At 36.1% G+C, this 20,586-nt stretch overlaps 2 protein-coding genes across 2 annotated transcripts; both read left to right on the plus strand.

Annotated features, from left to right (window-relative positions):
* The first annotated feature begins 11,183 nt into the window (after positions 1–11,183).
* On the plus strand, positions 11,184–11,618 carry LOC138881805 (uncharacterized). The gene has a single exon (XM_070162082.1). It carries the CDS (start codon positions 11,184–11,186, stop codon positions 11,616–11,618), a length of 435 nt encoding a protein of 144 aa, XP_070018183.1.
* Positions 11,619–13,910: 2,292 nt separating this feature from the next.
* Positions 13,911–18,745, plus strand: LOC104239915 (ras-related protein RABE1a). The gene is made up of 9 exons (XM_009794656.2): positions 13,911–14,204; positions 14,330–14,450; positions 16,490–16,562; positions 16,686–16,786; positions 17,207–17,272; positions 17,552–17,649; positions 17,842–17,904; positions 17,979–18,071; positions 18,349–18,745. The coding sequence occupies exons 2-9, from the start codon at positions 14,378–14,380 to the stop codon at positions 18,430–18,432; spliced, it is 651 nt and encodes a 216-aa protein (XP_009792958.1). The 5' UTR covers positions 13,911–14,204; positions 14,330–14,377; the 3' UTR covers positions 18,433–18,745.
* The last annotated feature ends 1,841 nt before the right edge of the window (positions 18,746–20,586 follow it).

The following is a 20,586-nucleotide window of genomic DNA, read 5'->3' on the forward strand; positions in this document are numbered from 1 at the left end:
GTCCCTACATGGTTCATCGAGTACTAATAGGATGAGCACTTATACTTGCAAAAATAGACGGAGAAATTTGGCCAAAACCTATCAACTTAGACGCAGTTAAGAGATACTATGTTTAGGATTATTTACATTTCTTCATTTAATGTAACTGAACTACGCTTGACCTGATTCCCGTTTAAGAGGGGATACGTAGACAGCCCTGTGAGTTCGGTCACATCTTAATAAAATCTTCATTTTTCCATGATCAGGAAATTAGGGCAGAATTTTGGGGAGGACCCTCAAAATTCTAAAGCAAGTTCAGCCAACTTAGTCATACACGGAACATCCAAGGTATTGCATTTAAACTGGGGTAAAATTTAAACGGAACATCCAAGGGAAACCCTCAAAATTCTGAGGCAAGGAGGTTACAATGTCCCCAAAACGTGTCACAGTCATCGGCTCATCTAAATTATGCATATTACTACATTTTAAACAGCTATATTTATCAAATGCATGCATATTTATCGAAAACTTTATTTCCATGGCAGCCAGATATTACCCAAGGTAACTCAAACATGATCTCAAGATAAGAGCACAGGCAAAGCAGAGGACAAAAGCGTGAACCAACCTTCTCCCATAGAACTCACAATCTTTCTTTGAATGCAGGCACAATAAGACAACGATACTCGCAGATACATCAAGACACTGCCCTCAAGACAATAAATTATCTAGTGCAAACATCCTCAGCTAAGAAATACTTTACTCTCCCATTGTCCCCTTAATTGTATAAGGCTAAGCACTGTCTTTCCTTGAATCAAGACTAAGCACTGTCTCCTATTCTTTGCATGAGGCTAAGCATTGCCTCCCTAATTGCATAAGGCTAAGCACTGTCTTTCCTTGCATCAAGACTAAGCATTGTCTGTAGCAACCCCTTTGGGAGGGTACTACTTAGGAAACAAATCTAATTTCCTACTTACAAAATATTAAAAGAGATATTAATAAAAAAAATATTCAGAATAATTTTAGTAGCGGAAGTAGGCCCATGCGAAAAGGTTCAAAGTGCAATATATTTTTTTTTTGAAAATACACCATACCTTTATTTTAAATGAAATACAATGTCAAAATATTAACACAATCTAAAGTAAGAAATTTTCATATATTGACCATTTCACATTTAGGAAGTGCAAAGTAAAATATTTCCTCGTTATAAAAATGCTCAATCAAGAATGCAAATATTATAAAAATTTTGGGGTGTTACACTGTCTCCTATTCTTTTCATGAGGCTAAGCATTGCCTCCCTAATTGCATAAGGCTAAGCATTGCCTCCCTAATTGCATAAGGTTAAGCATTTCCTTTCCTTGCATCGAGACTAAGCACTATCTCCTCTTCTTACATGAGGCTAAGCATTGCCTCCCTAATTGCATAAGGGTAAGCACTGCCTTTCCTTGCATCGAGACTAAGCACTGTCTCCTCTTCTTGCATGAGTATAAGCATTGCCTCCCTAATTGTATAAGGCTAAGCACTGCCTTTCCTTGCATCGACACTAGGCATCGTCTCCTATTCTTTGCATGAGGCTAAGCATTGCCTCCCTAATTGCATAAGGCTAAACACTGCCTTTCCTCGCATCAAGACTAAGCATTGTATCCTCTTCCTGCATGAGGCTAAGCACTGCCTCCTCAATTGCCTAAGTCTAAGCATCAACTTGTCCTTGAATAAGACCAAATGCTATCTCCATTACGCTATTTAAGACCTAGCACTATCTTCTATTCGCTTGGGGCTAAATGCTGCCCTAATCTTACACAAGACTAAGCTGTGTCTTATTTATTTTGCATATGACCAAGCATCATATCTTTGCATCTCATGGGTTGAAACATCGCCATTTTTTCCAAAGGCATCATAGTCCGAAGGCATCATCCTCATAGCCGGAAGACACCATTCCATGGCCTGAGGATCTCTCAATATTGCACATCATTATTCAAAGGCATCATCGTCCGGAGGCACCATCCTCATGGCCCGATGACATCATTTCATGGCCTGCGAATCCCTTATCGCATGATTCATGGCTCGGGATGTCATGGTCCAAGGACATCATCTTCACTATCCAAGACAGATCTCATGGTCCGAAGGGAATTTGCATCATGTTTAAATTCTGACAATAATCCTTATATATCTGAATGCATCGTGTTTTAAGTTTTGCAGGTGATCTAGGAAGTAACTATTCTCCTAATAGGAACAATCTTCACTCCGGTTTCCATTCAACGTTGACATCCTGCAATTATTTCAAACGTAACCAACCACCATCAGTTACCCACTTTTACTTGATAACCGTTCAGATACTCGTTCTGAGAGTAACATTTCAGACTCACATTCACAATTTTGTATAAACTCATATGATATTGTCCTACCCAAGAGAACCCTTTTCCGAAGCATACAACCATTCCCATAACAACTCCATCGATTTAGTTCACCGTTGGATCTAGAACTACACACAACCTGATTTTCGTAACACTAGGGATATGTAGGCAACTCAGGAACCAGGGTTCGGCCTCTATTTTTTAAATCACCTCATTCGGTCAAAATCGGTCATCATTTTCTTTACACGATAACTCTTTCATCATTCCCAAGTAACGAGGGGCAGCTGTTGATACCCAATTTTGCTCTCATATATTTTTCAAATAATATACGTACCTTAAATATCATTTTGCATTATTATTTAATTTACAAGATTGACACAAGCACTTTTTATAATTTTCCATAATTTTAGAGCTTTTAAATTAGTTTTCTTGCATTAAATTACATAAAAATTCAATAATTATCCCTTTAAATTATTTGAGATGACTTAATCATCCAAATTACTGTTTTGCATCCTCATACATGTTTCATAATATTTTTCACTTCATTTCATATAATTATATTTACATTTTTAAGCTATTTATTTAATTTTGCAATAACAGCCTATATTCATATACAAAGGCTCCTTAGTTATACTATTTTGTGTCAAAATAGTACTTTATATTTTTACAATACTAAACAATTATTTTGAATCATTTTAGTGCATAAAAATATTATTTATTTATTAACTAGTCATTTTTTATAAATTATGTGTACTTAAAAGCTGGCCAATTTTTAAACCAATTTTTAGACCAAATGGCCCAATACCTTAGCCCAGAACCCCTAGCCCAAAGCCAAACGACCCTTTATAAAAATCCGGTTGGTACACGTTTAATTAGCCCATCCCAGTCCCTTTTTAAAATCTTGGATATTGATCTCTAAGATCAACGGCCCACAATCAACCTACCCCTTTTAATTACCCAACCCCAAACCCTAATTTCCCATTCCCTCTAACCTGCCGCCCTGAAACTCTCTCTTCTTCTCTTCTCTAAACCCTAGTGGCCTTCCTTAGTCCCTCTCCTAATGGGATTCAACTACTATTTTCTTGCCATATTCGAATATTTCTGGTACTGACTGTCCGTTTGTGGTGTTACCTAAGTGCTTGCCTAAATATAGCAAGCAATAATCTCCAAAATCGAACAAAAATGGTTCGAATCTTTGATTTTGAGCACTGATTTGTCTACATACGTTCAACACTGTATTATGTGAGTCCAATTTCATTTGGATTCCTATGATTTACACTTTTCCTAAAAAACTAGGGTTTACCGAATTTTTCTCCTAAACTGATTTCGAACTGATGTTGCATGTTTTCTTTCCTTATTTGTTGTTTGATTTATTTCGTTTCCTTATGTGTTTGTTCAATTTTTGATTGCTATATAAACCCCCTCATTTCCCTTATTGGGACAGTTTTTAATCGACATTTTTGTTTACTAAAATATGGGGTTTCTGCTATTCTCTTGTCATGTATTCTATTTTGGCCGGCTGAAATCCAAGGCCTCTAAAACCTTGTTATTCAACCTATTCTTGGTGAGAGCATTGCCCAGAGTTCATCGAAGCTCTTGGGAACTTTGACGCATTGAGATTCTGGGTTTTTGTGGAAGCTTATTCTTTATTGTTCTTCACTTAATTGGTGAGTTACTAGACTTCTAGTTTCATTCCTATGTATCTGTTATTTGCATATGTTTACACTCCTGAAGTTTGTTAGTTTAATGTGTTTTTCTGGGTTGTTTTATGTGCAATTCTGTTTGCTTTATTTCATTTTTTAGGTCTCTTTAACTTTTAACTTCATAATGTTGATAGTTTTAAGCATGCCTAAACCTGATTCTATTAAATTAGATATTTTTCAAGTCTGACTAGCTAATATGTTATGAATTACTACTGTTTGGGACCTTTGTACTTGTTAGCTTCTTTTAGTGCTTAATTTTGCCTTAAGCTATCAATCCTTCTATTTGAACATGCTTTACCTGCATAATTTGTGCTCTCGCTTTCGTTAGCTAGTCAACTGTATTCAAAACATGAACGCTTACACTCATTGTATGGCACAAGTCTATTTTCCTATCATATTCTGTATTTCTGTGGTGATAGCTTGCCTATATAACATGTTTTGATCATGTTCTCTATCAGTATGCCCTTTAGCATGTTTTGACTCCCTAATTCACCAGTAGTTGTAATCTGCTTTTTATCATGTCTAAATGTTGTTTTTCTACCAAATTAGTATGATTGTTTCATAACATTAGGACATATACTTAGCATAACTGGACCTTTCCCTTTATTATGAATCAGTGTATTTTCATAAATCCTGCAAATCTGTTCTCCCTTTAACTCTACTTATGCATTAAGTGTTGAACTTATTTTTTGAATCTTTGCTAAGTTTGTTCTTAAAACCTAAAGTTTGTTCGATTATCTGCTCTATGTGCTCAACTTGACTATGTTTGTATCCCTCAGTTTTATCCCTCAACCTTAGTTTACTCTCCTTCACTTTTTACCTGGGCTTTTTTGAGTTCTCATTCTTAGCCGGTTGAAAATCAAGGCTAACTAGGTTTTATCATTGACCTCCCTAGTGTGAGCACTACTCGGGGTCCAATTGAGACCCTTGTGGACTCTAACACACTAGGACTTGATCCTTAGTCATTCCCTGAATCTCAAACTACTCCCATTCATCCCATTCTATCCTGTTATTTGCTGTATACCTGAATTAGCTAATTTAAATAGTGTAATACTTGGCATTGTATTCAAATAAATCGACTTTGGGCTCCTTTATTGATTCTGGGGTCGTGTGTTGAATATGGATCCTTATTAGAGACTTGGGTATGCTTAGTGAAGGCCCAGACAGTGCTGAGTATTTTATTTGGGCCTGTTGAAGGCTTATTGTCATCGTTTTGTAAAATACTTTAATTTTTTTCATTATTGGGCCTGTAATAACTTTTGTATAAACGATTGGAGTGCTAGTAAAAGGAGAAATGGGTAGAATTTAATATTTTCATGCAAATGAGTAGATAATATGTCTATAGGACTTGATAATTTATTTGCTATACATGTTGTTCAATAACTATGTACACTATAGAAACCATGTCATTAGAGGAAGCACACACACACATACTGTCTACTAGAAAACACAAGTAGAAAATGCTGTAATTATGTTTATTGCTATGTGTTATTAGAAAACCTGCCTATAAGAATTAGTTGTCATTGATGTTTCTTGCAAATCACATTGTTTATTAGAAATCCTGCCTATAGAACTTCAATTATTCTATTTGGCGTTATTCACCTAGAAAATATGCCTATAGGATTAAAATATGAGAATAAAATAAGCTCTAAGTACTATTCATTAGAGATCCTACATATAGGGAATGATTATAACTGTTAATATTAAATTTGCTCAAACACTATTTCATATACGCTATTGTGAATAATTCGGGGACCTCTCCCAACAGATTTTGTTATACTCAACTGCGTAGATCACCTAGGCATAAAAATAACTTAAAATTTGCGATCAGCTTGTAATGCCTGAATAATTCTGTCAATGAGCATCTGAAACTGTCCACGTACTTTGATTCAAAGTCACCTAGAAATCATGTCCATAGGTTTCAGGTTCTGAATTCTGAAAATCTCCTAATTTGCATATGTGTTTGCGTGCATTTTCTGTTTAAGTGCGGGGATCAATGTGATCCCTTAGTTAATTTTATGTGAAGTATTTATGAGTTTTGCTTGTCGCCTAGTTTTGCATTTTTTGAGCAGCCCAGATAAGGTCTAGAACCATCCAAATAGAGGTCCAAAAATCCCTGGGCCATATGTGTGGGACGGGTAGTGCACGCGTAGGGTACGGCTTAGGATTGAATTAGAGCGATTTTAAGTAAACAGCTTTAACATAGTAATCGGGTAGTAGGAGATGATAGTCTATGCCCGCTGAATAATATGAGTAATACCCTATCCCAAGGGAGTTACAAAATATTATTTATGTTGCACGGGGTGATCCTTTAGGCTAAAAAACTTAGGATCCCCCCTCCCTTTTTTTCTCTCTCTAGTAGAATTGAAATAGTTGTACCTCTCTATTTAATATCTATGTAATAAAATTCTTAGATTTTTTGTGTTCTCTTTGTTTACTTGATCACATAGACTAATTCACATAGTTTAAAGTTCGGCCGGGACCCACAGTTGTGACCTTGAAGAGTGCCTAACACCTTCTCTCTGAGGTAATTTGAGTCCTCACCTGATCTTTGGTGGCGTTGACTAGTTAGACCAGTCATTTGCAAATATGTGCCCTAAGACACCTTAAAATTATTAGGTGGCGACTCTTCTCTTTTTATACCTCCTTTAAAAGAGATGTCATATGTCAAAGCCCGCTTTCGCGTGAAAGCAGGGAGCGACAAAAACAGTAAGAATAAAGCTCTCTCTCTCTCTACATGCTCTCAGCTCACATTAGTTAACATGCGCTGAACTTGATCATCCATGGAGAGAGGGAGGGAAAGAGGACGTGGAAGGACCAAAAAAGTTGTAATCACCAATCTAGGAAGCTTTGCCAGCTCGCGTAGTCAAACGAATGGAGAAAGTAAAGAGAAAGCTATACAAACACTAGATCTAGAGTCTAATACTAGGGCTCAATGGAGGAACACAGGAGGTGCTTCTAGCTCAGGAGTCTCGAAAAAGCTAGACCTAACAACACCTCCATCGACTACAATTCGTCCATAGGAAAATGCAACAAAGGAACAATTAGTGCATGCAATAGTATCTAATGGAACAGTAATAGCTGCTGAGGAAGATAGAGATTTAAGGAATCCTGCACCGGCTACAAAAGATGTAGATCCTAAACCATGGTCTAATCTATTTCAGAAGAACATATCTGCAGCAAATGGTATGTCTCTGTCTTATATTCCTCTTCAAATCATTAATGGCCAAATTGTTGTACAATTGGACAAAGACTAAGTTGAATCAGAGACTGAGAAATGGAAATGTGCTCTAATAGTATACATTTTGGGTGAGACTACGGGTTATAACACTATGAAATGATATATCAGTGTTAATTGGGCAAATGTTAGAGAACCAGATGTGTTTCTGCATGAGGAAAGATACTACATTATCAGATTTCACACGGAGGCTGACATGCAAGATATCTATTATTCTGGACCCTACTCCATTAATAATAGACCTATGATCTTAAAGCCTTGGACCTCAGAGTTTGATTTTAATGAAGAATTTCCCACTGAAATTCCCCTTTGGGTTAAATTCCCAAAATTACCTATGAATTGTTGGGGTGTTGATTCTTTGAGTAGAATAGCTAGTGCTATTGGGACGCCTATATTTGATGATAAATGTACAACTAAGAAAACCAGAGTGTCCTTTGCTAGAATATTGATAGAGGTTAATGTGACTAAACCATTGCCAGATGAGATCTGTGTTATGGATCCATAGGGTCTACAATTTATGCAGGGATTCTATTTTGAGTGAAAACCTGAGTTCTGTGATAAATGTCAAAAAGTTGGTCACACATGTGCTATTCATAGAGGCCCAAATAAACAGAAACCTAAGTAACAGGCCAAGAAGAATGGAAAAATAAGGGAACCTAAGAAAGTGACCATGGAATGGAGAACCAAAGGGCAGGTTCAGAAGCCTAATACCATGCCCGCACAACATACATCAGTTGAACAACAAGTACCAGTTGAGCAACAGATGTCACATCTTGATTCTCTAAGTTGCAGACCATCAATTAGTCAAATGCAAAACAACAATAGTCCAATTGATGTTATGCCCAAAGAAAACCATCGAGGAAAACAAGTGGAAAACAGCCCTGAGTTTAACTTAACAAATTTCCCTATGTTGTCTGCAATTAGAGTGAGGAATCCTTTGAGGTACTACCATGTAGAACTGGAGATTTGCAGCAATTACCCCCGACAAGGGAAGAGGGCACTTAACATGTTGATTAACTGGCTATTCTGGGATGTGAGGGGAGTCAATAAGAGGTATAAGGAAAAAAAGTTGCATAACTACATCAGAAACAAAAATATTAAGTTAGCTGGCTTAATGGAAACTCGAGTGAAAGAACATAATTTCAAGAGAGTGATTAAAGCTATTGTACCTGAATGGGAAGTGTTTACCAACTACCAATATACTGAGAATGGTAGGCTATGGGTAGTATGGGATCCAATGTGGTATATTGTCAGTTTAATAAAAGGTTGTTACATTGGCAGCTGAAGGATAATTTAGGGAGAATAGACTATTTAATGACTGTGGTTTATGGATATAATACAGTTGAGAAAAGGAGATCACTCTGGACAGGAATGCATAGTTTGGCTGCAAACATAGTCATACCTTGGATAATTTGTGGAGACTTTAATGCAGTGTTGTATCCTCAAGACGGAATGATGGGCAATCCTATAACATATGCAGAAACTCAGGACTTTTCTAACTGCATTCAAGCTCTACAACTGAATGAATTGATATAGAAGGGAGACTATTACACTTGGTCAAACAAGCAGTATGGATCAGATAGAATCAATAGCAGAATTGATATAGTCTTTGGAAATTTTGAATGGATGATGCAATGGGGACATGTGCAGACTGAATATGATCTACCCCAAATGTCTGATCATTCACCTATGCTACTATCAATATCCAAAATCACAAGGCATGGCAAAATTTCTTTCAGATTCCTAAATATTTGGGAAAACCATGATAGTTTCTTGCAAATAGTGCAGGAAGAATAGGCTCAGAATGTAACATATTGGAGAATGAAGAGTATTTGGCTGAAGCCGAAAGCCTTAAAACCTAGACTCAAGGCTTTAAACAATGAGGAATTCAAAACTATTACTGCTAAAATTGATAGGGCTCGAGTGGAACTTCAAGATATTCAGGAGAAGATTGTAATACAGTATAATGATTACCTACTGGATCAGGAGAAAGCTGTTATTCATCAATTGGAGAAATGGTCCCTAATAGAGGAAAGTGTCCTAAAGCAAAAGTCATGAGCTAAGTGGATTAAACTTGGGGATTCAAATACCAAGTAATTTTCTGTTGTACTCAAGGAAAGGATTTAGAAGAAGCAAATTAAAGAACTCATATCTCTAGATGGACATACTTTAAGTGATACTGAGAGGATCAAATATGAAATCATGGAGTTTTACAAATCTCTGATGGGATCTGCTTCCCAAATTCTGTCTGCCATCAATAGGGAGGTCATGAAACAAGGGCCTACCCTCTCTCAACAACAAAGAACTCAGCCATGTGCAGAAGTCACTGAGCAGGAGATTTTTGAAGGACTACGAAACATTGGAGATGACAAGGCACCAGGGGTGGATAGTTACATTACCTATTTTTTCAAGAAAGTCTGGCAAGTTATCAAGGAATAGGTGTGTGAAGCTGTTAAGGAATTATTTACCTCTGGTAGAATGTACACGACAATAAACTATGCTACTATTACACTGATACCAAAGTTGATAAACCTGTCACTGTGAAGGATTTCAGACCTATTGCTTGATGCACTTTACTTTATAAGCTCATCTCTAAGGTGCTAGCAACAAGATTACAAAAGACTATTGCATCCATCATTAGTGAAAATCAGGCAAGGGTTCATACCTAGAAAAAGAATTGCAAATAACATTATCCTGGCCCATGAATTGGTAAAGTCTTATACAAGGAAGCATATCTCTGTTAAGTGTATGATTAAGATTGATCTACAGAAGGCCTATGACTCAATGTAGTAAATCTTTTTGGAACAGATAATGAATCAGTTGGGGTCCCCTACACAATTTATTGGCTGCATTATGGAATGTGTCAAAACAGTCAACTATATCATATTGATCAATAGAGACCACCGTTCCTTTTGATGCAAATAAAAGACTTAGACAAGGGGATCCTATATCCCATTTTCTATTTGCTATTGTAATGGAGTATCTAAATAGAAGTCTCAATGGACTGAAGGAAGATAAAGACTTCAAATATCAACCAAAGTATGTTAGGATGGACATCACATATTTAAGCTTTGCTGATGATCTACTTCTATTTGCAAGAGGTGACCTAACATCAGTTGTTGCCATGCATAAGTGCGTTAACCAATTTTCACAAGCATCAGGTTTGCAAGCCAATCTGGGAAAGAGCTCTATGTATTTTGGAGGGGTTTCTATTGCTAAAAGAACTAGAATTCTACAACATATGGGATATGGACAAGGGAAAATGCCTTTCAAATACTTAGGCATATCATTATCAACTAAAAATATCTCAATAATTCAATGGTAACCTCTTATACAAAAGATAGTGGCAAGAATATCTTCATGGACAGCTAAGAAATTGTCCTATGCAGGAAGAGTACAACTAGTAAGTGTGATCTTTGGCAGTCAAGCATACTGAGCTCAGCTATTACCATTACTTGTCAAAGTGCTGAAGATTATTGATTCATATTGTAGGAGCTATATATGGTCTGCCACCAATACCATCACTAAGAAGGCCCTGATATCCTAAGACAAAATTTATTCTCCTAAGTCTTGTAGAGGTTTAAATCTAGTAAACATCCACTTGTGGAACAGAGCTGCTATCACCAAAATACGCTGGGATGTGGAAGCTAAGCATGATAGACTTTGGATTAAATGGATTCATTCATACTATATCAAAGGATAGCAATTTCTACAAATGCCAGCTCCTAGACAAGCCTGCTGGATGATCAGATAAATTTTCAATGTAGAGCAGATTGGAATCAAGTGCAAAGAAATAGCCATGAAACTGGTATGATTAGGCACATGTATCTGCAGCTACTGGGACAAAGACCTCGGGTAAGCTAAAAATGCTTAATGTTTCAGAACATTACGAGGCCTAAAGCACAATTTACCATGTGGATGTTACTACATGGAAGACTACTCACTATAGATATACTGCAAAAATGGGGAATGATAGTGGATACACAATGTGCACTATGCCACAACCATGAGGAAAACGAGAAACATCTGTTTGTCAATTGTGAATATAGCAAGAACATGTGGAGGAAGATTATGCAATGGATGCAACATGAATGTAAAACTACACAGTCCTGGGAGCAGCATCTTGAATGGAGAGTGCAAAGTGCTAAAGGCAACACCAATAGTGCAAAGATATTCCGGATGGTATATGCAGAAATATCACATGCAATCTGGATTGAGAAGAATCTGAGGATCTTTGAGAAGAGGGCACGAGAGAGGAATGCTATTGCACGTGAGGTAGCACACATATGCAACATTAGAGCTACTATTGACATTCAGAGATTAGTACATAGTTATATTTTTGTTTGAGTATATAGAACTCATATTGCATAGGAGATAGAGTTGTAACGAGATAGCTAGGTGTGTAAACGATGCTATGGCTTTATACAATTTTATCGGTGATTAATAAAAGTGATTAATTACCAAAAAAAAAAAACAGTAAGAATTTACAGGAGCTTCATTTGAAGAAATTAATAAGCGTAATAGCTACATGGTTTTTAGTCAATAGCTACTTAAAATAATCTACATTATTAAATGCAATAGGATTGATAAAAAGTTGGTTATTAGGTCATTGCCTAATAAAATAAAACTAGTGGCTTAATTGGATTTAACGTGGAATATTGCTATATTGCAATGTTAATTGCATTGAGAGAATTCTTTTCGATTTTCTACTTTACAACTGCTTCATCTCAACTCTTTTTCACATGTATATTTGAAAAATCGAGAACTTTTTGAAGAAAATTGAAGGAATTTTTTGTAATATTTTCTAAACTGAATATTCAGAGCTTTTTAAGTTTTTCATAAGCATGTTAAAGTGAAAGTTGTATGAAGAAGTGCTGCTTCGTATGTTAGACCAAATTAATAAAATTTGCTTATTTTAAAAAGTATTTTTTATCAAGTAAAGTTTGAGAACAAATAATTTCGAATAACAACAGTTTATATTTAGTCAATATTTGAGAAATACTTTTCTTATTAATATAAAATACTATTTGGCCTTTTTTTTTTCCAAAACAAGAAGCGATTTTGAGTGCAAATTCCAAAAAAAAAAAAAAAAAAAACCCGTAAAGATTATACTTTACAATGAGCTAGTATTATTTCAAATGTAAAGATTTTAATGCATGATGTTAGTTTTTGTGTGTACTCTGGGGATAGTTAGGTGAATTTTTGTTAAGCATATTTTGTCTAGAAAAATAATTAAAATCCGCTTCTATTTTGGCTACTAAAAAGAAGCTATTTTATTTAGCTCAACTGCAATATAAAATAATTTCTTCTACTAATTAAAAGTACCATTTTTCATAGCTTTAGTGCCTAATCAAACACCATAAGATGTTTAAAACAAACTTTTACAAAAAAAGCTGAGCACTCTAGTTTCTTAAATTCTTGTCAAGCACAAAAAAATTATCGTTGCGATAAGAGTTGCAGTGAGATGAATAGAATTCATCTTAACTAGGAATTTCAAGTTCGAACACTAAAAATAAAAAACATAGTAAGAAACACTTTCCTATATAATGAGCATTGTGCGGCGCGAATCTGAATTATTCAAACTACAATTAAGATACCGAACACCGAGAAAAAAAGGGCAGCCCTATTCACAAAGTATCTCGTATTTACGCAGATTCAAGGAAGGATTATACCCCAAGGGGTGTTATATAGACAACCTACTCTAATGTAAGCATTAGTGATTGCTTCCACGATTCGAACCCGTAACCTATATGTCACATGAACATAACTTTATCGAACACCAGGGGCGGATCAACCTTAGCCCAAGCGATGTCACGTGACACCGCTTGATCGTAAAAGTTTACTAAATAACTATATATAATAAAAATCCAACAGAAGAAACGAAGATAAATTTAATAAAAGTGACACCACTTCACAACAACAGATGTATAAAACACAATTAGTTAGGCGCTTCAATTTCCTTTAAGTCGTCACTGGTTCGAAAGCAAGTAGCTTCGTCTTTGCTTCATATTTTTTTGAGCCTTATTTTTGTTTTAGATTCTTTGTTGCCTCATCTAAAAATAAAAAATTGTGGAGGTTTGAACTATTGACCTATTAACTCTTAACTCTTAAACATTAGCATTAAGCTAAACCAATAGATCAAGAGTAGCATTTGCTAATTTTATGCAACAATAAACTATTTGACTTGTATTATAAGTTGTTCAACTATATTTTTTCCGTTCTTCTTTATAAGCATTAAAATTGATTAAGAATAATTTGCATCATAATCGAATGAACGTTGAGTTTTTGTGTGATTACTTAAAGTTCTATATATATAAAAAATATTTAGTATTATTTCTGATGCGGTTATATTGAATATATTTTTAAAAATGAAAATTCATATTCAGTAAGAATTTGAATTATGCTCAATAAAATAATTCAATTTTTTAATATGTTATTGTAGTTAATTATTATTTATTTACTGTTTAAAATCGTGATACCGCTTATGAAAAATTCTGCGTACGCGGAGAGAAACAGAGAAAGGAAATAAGGAAAAAAGGACAAGTAATTTAAGAAGAATATTCCCACTTTAAAAACAATAGTCTAAAAAACTAATCATGTGGAAGGTGGTTATGTATTCGATGCAACCGACTATTCTTTGCATCGTTGCTAAACTATGTTAACAGTTGTACCTCTCGTTGCTCCAATCAATGCTCACATCTTTGTAGATTTGTACCTTTAAAAACTCCATCCCCATTTTACAAATTCCAGCTCAAACATACAACGCACACATTTCTTGTCGTTTAATATACCTTTCCTCATATCCAATCAAAACGCACCACGTTAAACTTTTCCATTTCTCTACATAAAGCGCGTGATCACCCGCCCCACTCTCTTCGTTTCGAACAATTTTGCTAAGCGCACGCAGCACAAAGTGCGCAGAATAGCCAATTGGTAACCCCCCTCCTCTATCTCTCTGTGAAAATCATTAGATTCATTTTTGTAGATTTTGATCTGCTTTTTGTTGCTTATTAATTGTGTTTTTTTGTTATTAATTTGATCATTTTCTGTGATTCCAGAGGTGTGTGTGTCTGTGTGTGTAATATCATATACGAATTGATTGTTCAATGGCCGCACCACCGGCGAGGGCTAGAGCGGACTATGATTACCTCATAAAGCTTCTTTTGATCGGCGATAGTGGTCAGTAATCTAACACATTTTCCTCATTTTCCTTTCCAATCCTTTTTCACAGATCACAAATTTTGTGTTCGAATTTTTTTTAGATATTAGCATTAGCTTTAGAAATTTAAAAAATTTCGGATCTATGGCTACATTTTTAGGATCCGTTAGTTGACTTCTGTACGGATCTAGCATCTGCTCAGAAAATCTATTTTTTTAACGATTTGGTTTGGACGTGTACAGATTTTTTGATTTGTCTAGATTTGGTTCATTTAATGACTTCGCATGTTAATTAGCTTGCAAGTTTGTTATATTTGTCCCCGTGACATGACTAGGGATTAAAAATATTCCGTTCGAATTTATGCGACACTCCTTCCTTTTTAGTCTATTGCAAAAAATGATACTTTTTATATTTGTAAACAATTTAACTTTGTATTTTCAAATCTACCCATGATTTATAGCCACATAGATATTATGGCTTGTTTTAGGGAGCAAGCTTCAAAAGTTTTTATTTTGTTTCTTAAACTCCATTAGTCAAACAACGTCACATAAATTAGGATGCAGGGAGTAGCATTTTTAGTATTAATGAGCGCGTAGTAATATCTGCTGGACCAGTAGTGATTACCACATATAATTTCCGTATGGAATATGTTGATGTATTAGGTGTCAAAATTAGCCATGATCTTACTTGGTACTATCTGATAAGTGTGAGATTCTTATTCCATAAATGGTCCCAAATCCAGGAGGAGGGTTGTGCTAGGTTGATGGGCAGATTAAATATAGTTGCATTAGGATGAATCTTCTGAATGTTGAATGGATAGAATGGAGTACATGCAGAGGATTCAGCGTACGCCAACAAATCGGACGTAGTTGATTGATTGACTATTTTATCAGGGTCTATCACTCTTGTGTATGTAGTGAGGGATATGTTTTGCTTGGTGGGTTTTGCTTTTGTTCTTGTTATCAAGAATTGTCAAGCAATGGTAGGGATTGTTCATGTTTTAAAGAGTCTCAGGATGAGCTTCTCTCTTAAGCTTTTACCATCACATAAATGTCTGCAGATTGACTGAAGCAACTGGATTAGATTATCAAAAGGGAATTTGCTTATGGTTACATCTTGCTCCTAGTATGGATGAGCACTTTTGTCTTTATCCAGGTCTCTCTTGCACCAAAGTTGTGAAATAACTCTATAAACGATTAAACGGTTTAATGATGTCTTTGAGGAGGATTATTCTTAGGCATGTCCGCAGCATGCACAATAAAAGCAGGAAGAACATTTTTGTCGTTTGATTGCATCAGAAATCAGTTACTGTTCTCTGATTAATGGAGAGAATGTGGATTGTCTGCATATCTTGTCACTGTTTATACTTGTCTTGTTAAGTTGGTAGCTATCATTTTAATAATGCTAGCCATATGGCTGTTTTGGGGTCAATTATAGGACCAGTAGCAGCATCTGGATGTGTCAACTTTGATATGTGCGCCTTTGAGCTCGAGGAGATGTACTCTAGCTATTTACTAAGGATCTCAAGAAACTCTGATTAGCTTAAGTACTCAGAGATAATCTGCGTCACCAGCAAATATCTTCTGAAAAAGCTTCAGATGTTACCATATTGCTTTCTCTATTGCATTTGCATCCATGAATTAACCACTAAATATGAGTTTTAGATCTATGTCGGTGAAGCATGATTCTGAAGAATGACAGACTACTGTAGCCATATTTGTTCAGTTGCATGTTCTGTTCGTTCTGTGTTCGTTAGGAGTAAATGAATATTTTCCCCTGTTCCTTTGTGATTAGGGGATTCCTTTATTCTCTTCTCTCTAAAAAGGAAAAAAGGTTCTTTTTTAGAAAGAAAAACAGTCCTTTATTCTCCTTTTTGGATTCTGCGCCTTGGTCCAGACAATTTCTATTTTTCTGCTCCTTTTCTCCGGAAGTTCTGAGCTTCTTATTCTGCATCTTCTTCATTGTACCTGGAGTTTATGTAATGTATTTGCATCACTTTAAAGAAAGTGATAGTGGATTTCTTTTATGACCAATTGTTTCTTTGATGTGCACGCTGCAGGTGTTGGTAAGAGTTGCCTTCTTTTACGTTTCTCTGATGGTTCCTTCACGACAAGCTTTATCACAACCATCGGGTGAGTTCTCTCTCATAGTTACACTTCTGTGTTTTCTTCAGAACTCTCCTGAGAATTATGTGCCTGGTTACACTTCCGTGTACAGTTGCTTCTCAATGCTTATATCTGTTTTATTCTTGTCAGAATTGACTTTAAAATTCGGACCATTGAGCTTGATGGAAAAAGGATCAAGCTTCAGATATGGGATACAGCTGGTCAAGAACGGTTTCGGACTATCACTACTGGTATGCTTTATGGTTGTTCATTGATAAAAGTTCTCCTGTTGTTTTCAAGGTTATAAAGGATTCTGGTATGAAAGGTCGTCATAAGTGAGAGATTCTCTTCGTTTTTGCTTACTTTAATCGAACCTTCTCTGGATTAGGTCTTATGATGTTTTCCTCTCCCTTCTGTTTCTTCCCTACATTTCTGTGTGACCTTTATCTCTTGGCCCCCTAAGAAGAGAGTTGATTATAATTGATCTTCTGTATCATATTGTTTTTCAAAGTTGAATTAAGCTTGTGAACTTTTATCCTTATAACTATTTCTCATCTTCATCAATAAGTTGCTTTTCGTATTAAAACGAAAATATGATCTTCTTTTTAGATCCCTGTGTTTTGCTTACTTGTGAACTTATTGCTTCTTTTTCTGATTACAAATTTTTCCAGCTTACTATCGTGGAGCCATGGGTATATTGTTGGTGTATGATGTTACTGACGAATCCTCCTTTAACAGTAAGGTTCCTTGTGCTGATACTCCTATAATTTGAAATGTAGTTCATATGTGAACTTTAACCTCTTTTACGACTTTGGTGAATCACTGAATCTGCTGCATTATTCCATATCTTGATCTGTTTTCTGCACTTAAAACTCTTAAATTGCTGCATTAGTTCATATCTTTATCTGTTTTCTGCATTATTCCGTACTCCCTGACTAAAAGTCCTTTTTTTCCTTTCTTTACTTTTCTTTTTCCTCTCCTGGGGGATGTTTGTAACTGTTTGATCCTATCTGCAGACATTAGGAACTGGATTCGTAACATTGAGCAGCATGCCTCAGACAATGTCAACAAAATACTTGTAGGGAACAAGGCTGACATGGATGAAAGCAAGAGGGTAGGTTCTCGCTTGGGCTGATTCTTTATCTTTAATTTTTCCTGCTCCTTTCCTCCCCACTCCTAGGGGTTACAAGACACAATATACCCAAATTAGGAAAGAAGAAGAGAGAAATGGATAGAAATAGAAGTAGTTTGGTGGTTTGTGCTTCAATGAAGATCTAATATTTGGTCAAAACGAACCTTTTTGTAGGCTGTTCCTACTTCAAAGGGCCAAGCACTTGCAGATGAGTATGGGATTAAGTTTTTCGAAACTGTAAGTATGGTTCGGCAACCTAGAAAGAAATGCTGGTATGTTTGCCTTTACTAACTCTTTCTGTTTCATTGCAGAGTGCAAAGACAAATCTTAACGTGGAACAAGTTTTCTTCTCAATAGCAAGAGATATAAAGCAAAGGCTAGCAGACACAGACTCCAAGGCTGAGGTGAATAACTTAACTAGTTTGGTAAATTCTTAAGGGGTCGTTTGGTACATGGGATAAAAATAATCTCGGATAAAGTTTGGGATTGACTTTATCCCATGTTTGTTTTGGGGTATTAGCTAATCCCGCGATAATTTTTACACTAAAATGATGGGATAAGTACCAAATGACCCCTAAGAGTAATTTAGAGAAGGGTAGGGAGAGGAACAAAGACGAGAACCAGATATCCTTTATATCTTTTTTTTTTTCCAAATACTGAACTCTTTAGTTGACGTTGCAGCCTTCGACGCTCAAGATTAATCAACCAGATGCAGGAGCTGGAGGTAGTCAAGCTGCCCAGAAATCAGCTTGCTGTGGTTCATAAAAATGGTTGGGTATTACAGGTGCATTTGCACTTGCTAGGCTCTAAACCACCAAGAAAAGCAAAGCAAAAGCTAAAGTTGAAGGCAATATCTTTGGGGATTGTAATATCTTTATTGGTCATTCTTTTGAAATTTAACGTGTGAAAGATAGGTTGACTATTAATTGAGAAGGCAAATTTGTTGCTAACACCTTTCCATTAGCTCAAGGATATTTGTAACCTAGCTGTTTCTGAATCTTATGTGTACGCAAATACAACTTTTATGATGACTACCTGGATCTTGCTACTTGTAGAAAGTGTGGTTGATTTGTTGTTAGGGCTTTGCCATTATGTGATTATTGAAGTAATTTTGGATTAATGAAGGTGCTTATAAAGAAAAACAAATGAATTAAATCATTGTGTTTGGGTGGGAATGAAAGACAGTTTATTTTAGTCAATCGATGTTTCTCTGAGATAGCCAATTTCTCAAAGACTAACAACCAAGAAACATCAAAACTAGGTAACTAACACCCACATTGAAGCATCTTTTTTTTTTTTTAATTAAACAGTCACCATTGATCATTGATGTGCAAAAAGTTACAATTTGAGTTTGGCATCCCAAGCTTTGTACATGATCATTGAGATGTGACTAATCTTCTATACCCTAGTTAAAGGATAACAAAAACAGAGTATGCTCTTAGAAGGTTTTGTGGGCTTAATTCTAAAGGTAGGTAAGCCCCATTTGTCCATATTGACTAGGCCCTTTATATGGTCAGGGAGATTAGAGAAAAGATTGAAGATCATGTTTCCCTCAATTCTGTGACCCAGAGTTGCTAAACTATCTGCAGGTCTGTTGGCTTCTCTGAAGCAGTGATTGATGTTGAAGCTGTGATCTTCAATCATTTTCTGGATCACTTTAATTTGCTTGTTGATGTTCCATGGTGGCTTCCACTCCCTTTTGACACACTTGACTATTAGGAGCGAGTCAGACTCTCTTATAGTCATCTTTAGATCTCTGTCCGCACACCATTTTAGTCCAAAGAGAAGTGCTTCTACTTCTGCGTAGTTGCTAGTGCCTTCTCTTAGGGAGATGGGGTATGCCATAATGAACTTTCATTCTTGATTTCTAATAATTCCTCCCCCTCCACATTGCCCCGTTAGAGCAACTTCCATCACTATTCAGCTTGACTATTTGCGCAGGTGGTTTGAGCCATCGCACTGTGATACTGCTTGTCTGTTGGATCTGTGCATCACAAGCTGCATATAAGCTGCTCCAATTGTCTCCAATGTGTACGCTAGTAAACTGCTTCTTGACCATCTGCAAAATGAAAAAGTGATATTAGAACAGGTTCTATACATTGAGGGTCTAGTCCCTTCATATTTGTTGCCACATTTTGATCTCCAAAGTTCCCAACAAATGATAGGTGGGAGGTTTTTGGTGATGTATCTCGAGATTGGATTGGGTGATTTGTGGTTCCACCAGGTTCGAAGGGTCATGTTCAAGTTATTGAAATTCCAACCAATACCCAATGGCCTCGCAAAATTCCTCCATATCTTCCTTGCAAGTTCACCTTGACAGAATATGTGATTGGTGTCTTCCAGATCAGTTCGACTATTGGTAGAGTTACATCAATAGCATTGGGGAGTTAGAGCAATTCCAAGCCTGGCTACACTCTTGTCTGTGCAGAGTTTGTTACCAACTGCTCTCTATAGGAGGAAAGACATCTTGAAAGGAATGTCCTTAGTTCATAAGTTCTTATAGAGAGGATTGTGGTCTTTTATTTGTCTAATAGCATTCCAGGTGGAGCTAATGGTAAATTTTCCAGATTTGGAAAGTCTCCAGTTGGCTTTATCATAGCAATTGTTTTCTAATTCAATGCCTAAGGATAATAAATAAGATTTGGTGTCTTCATCTGGTTGAATGGTGAGGGAATTCCAGTTCCAGGCGTTGTTCTGAAGTATCTCATTCAACTTGATGTTTGGTAATGGGACCTCATGGGTAGTAATCATATTCAAAGGACCTAATGTGCACCAGTTATCAAACCAGAAGGAGACATCCCCTTTTCCAATATTCCAGTCAATATTGAGCTCCATTTCTTCTTTGATGTCGCATATGGCTTTCCAATTTTGTGAGTTCCCTTTATTCCACATAATGGTAATAGGATGATTCGACTCACA

This window comes from Nicotiana sylvestris, chromosome 11, assembly GCF_000393655.2.
Source record: "Nicotiana sylvestris chromosome 11, ASM39365v2, whole genome shotgun sequence".
Lineage (NCBI taxonomy): Eukaryota > Viridiplantae > Streptophyta > Magnoliopsida > Solanales > Solanaceae > Nicotiana > Nicotiana sylvestris.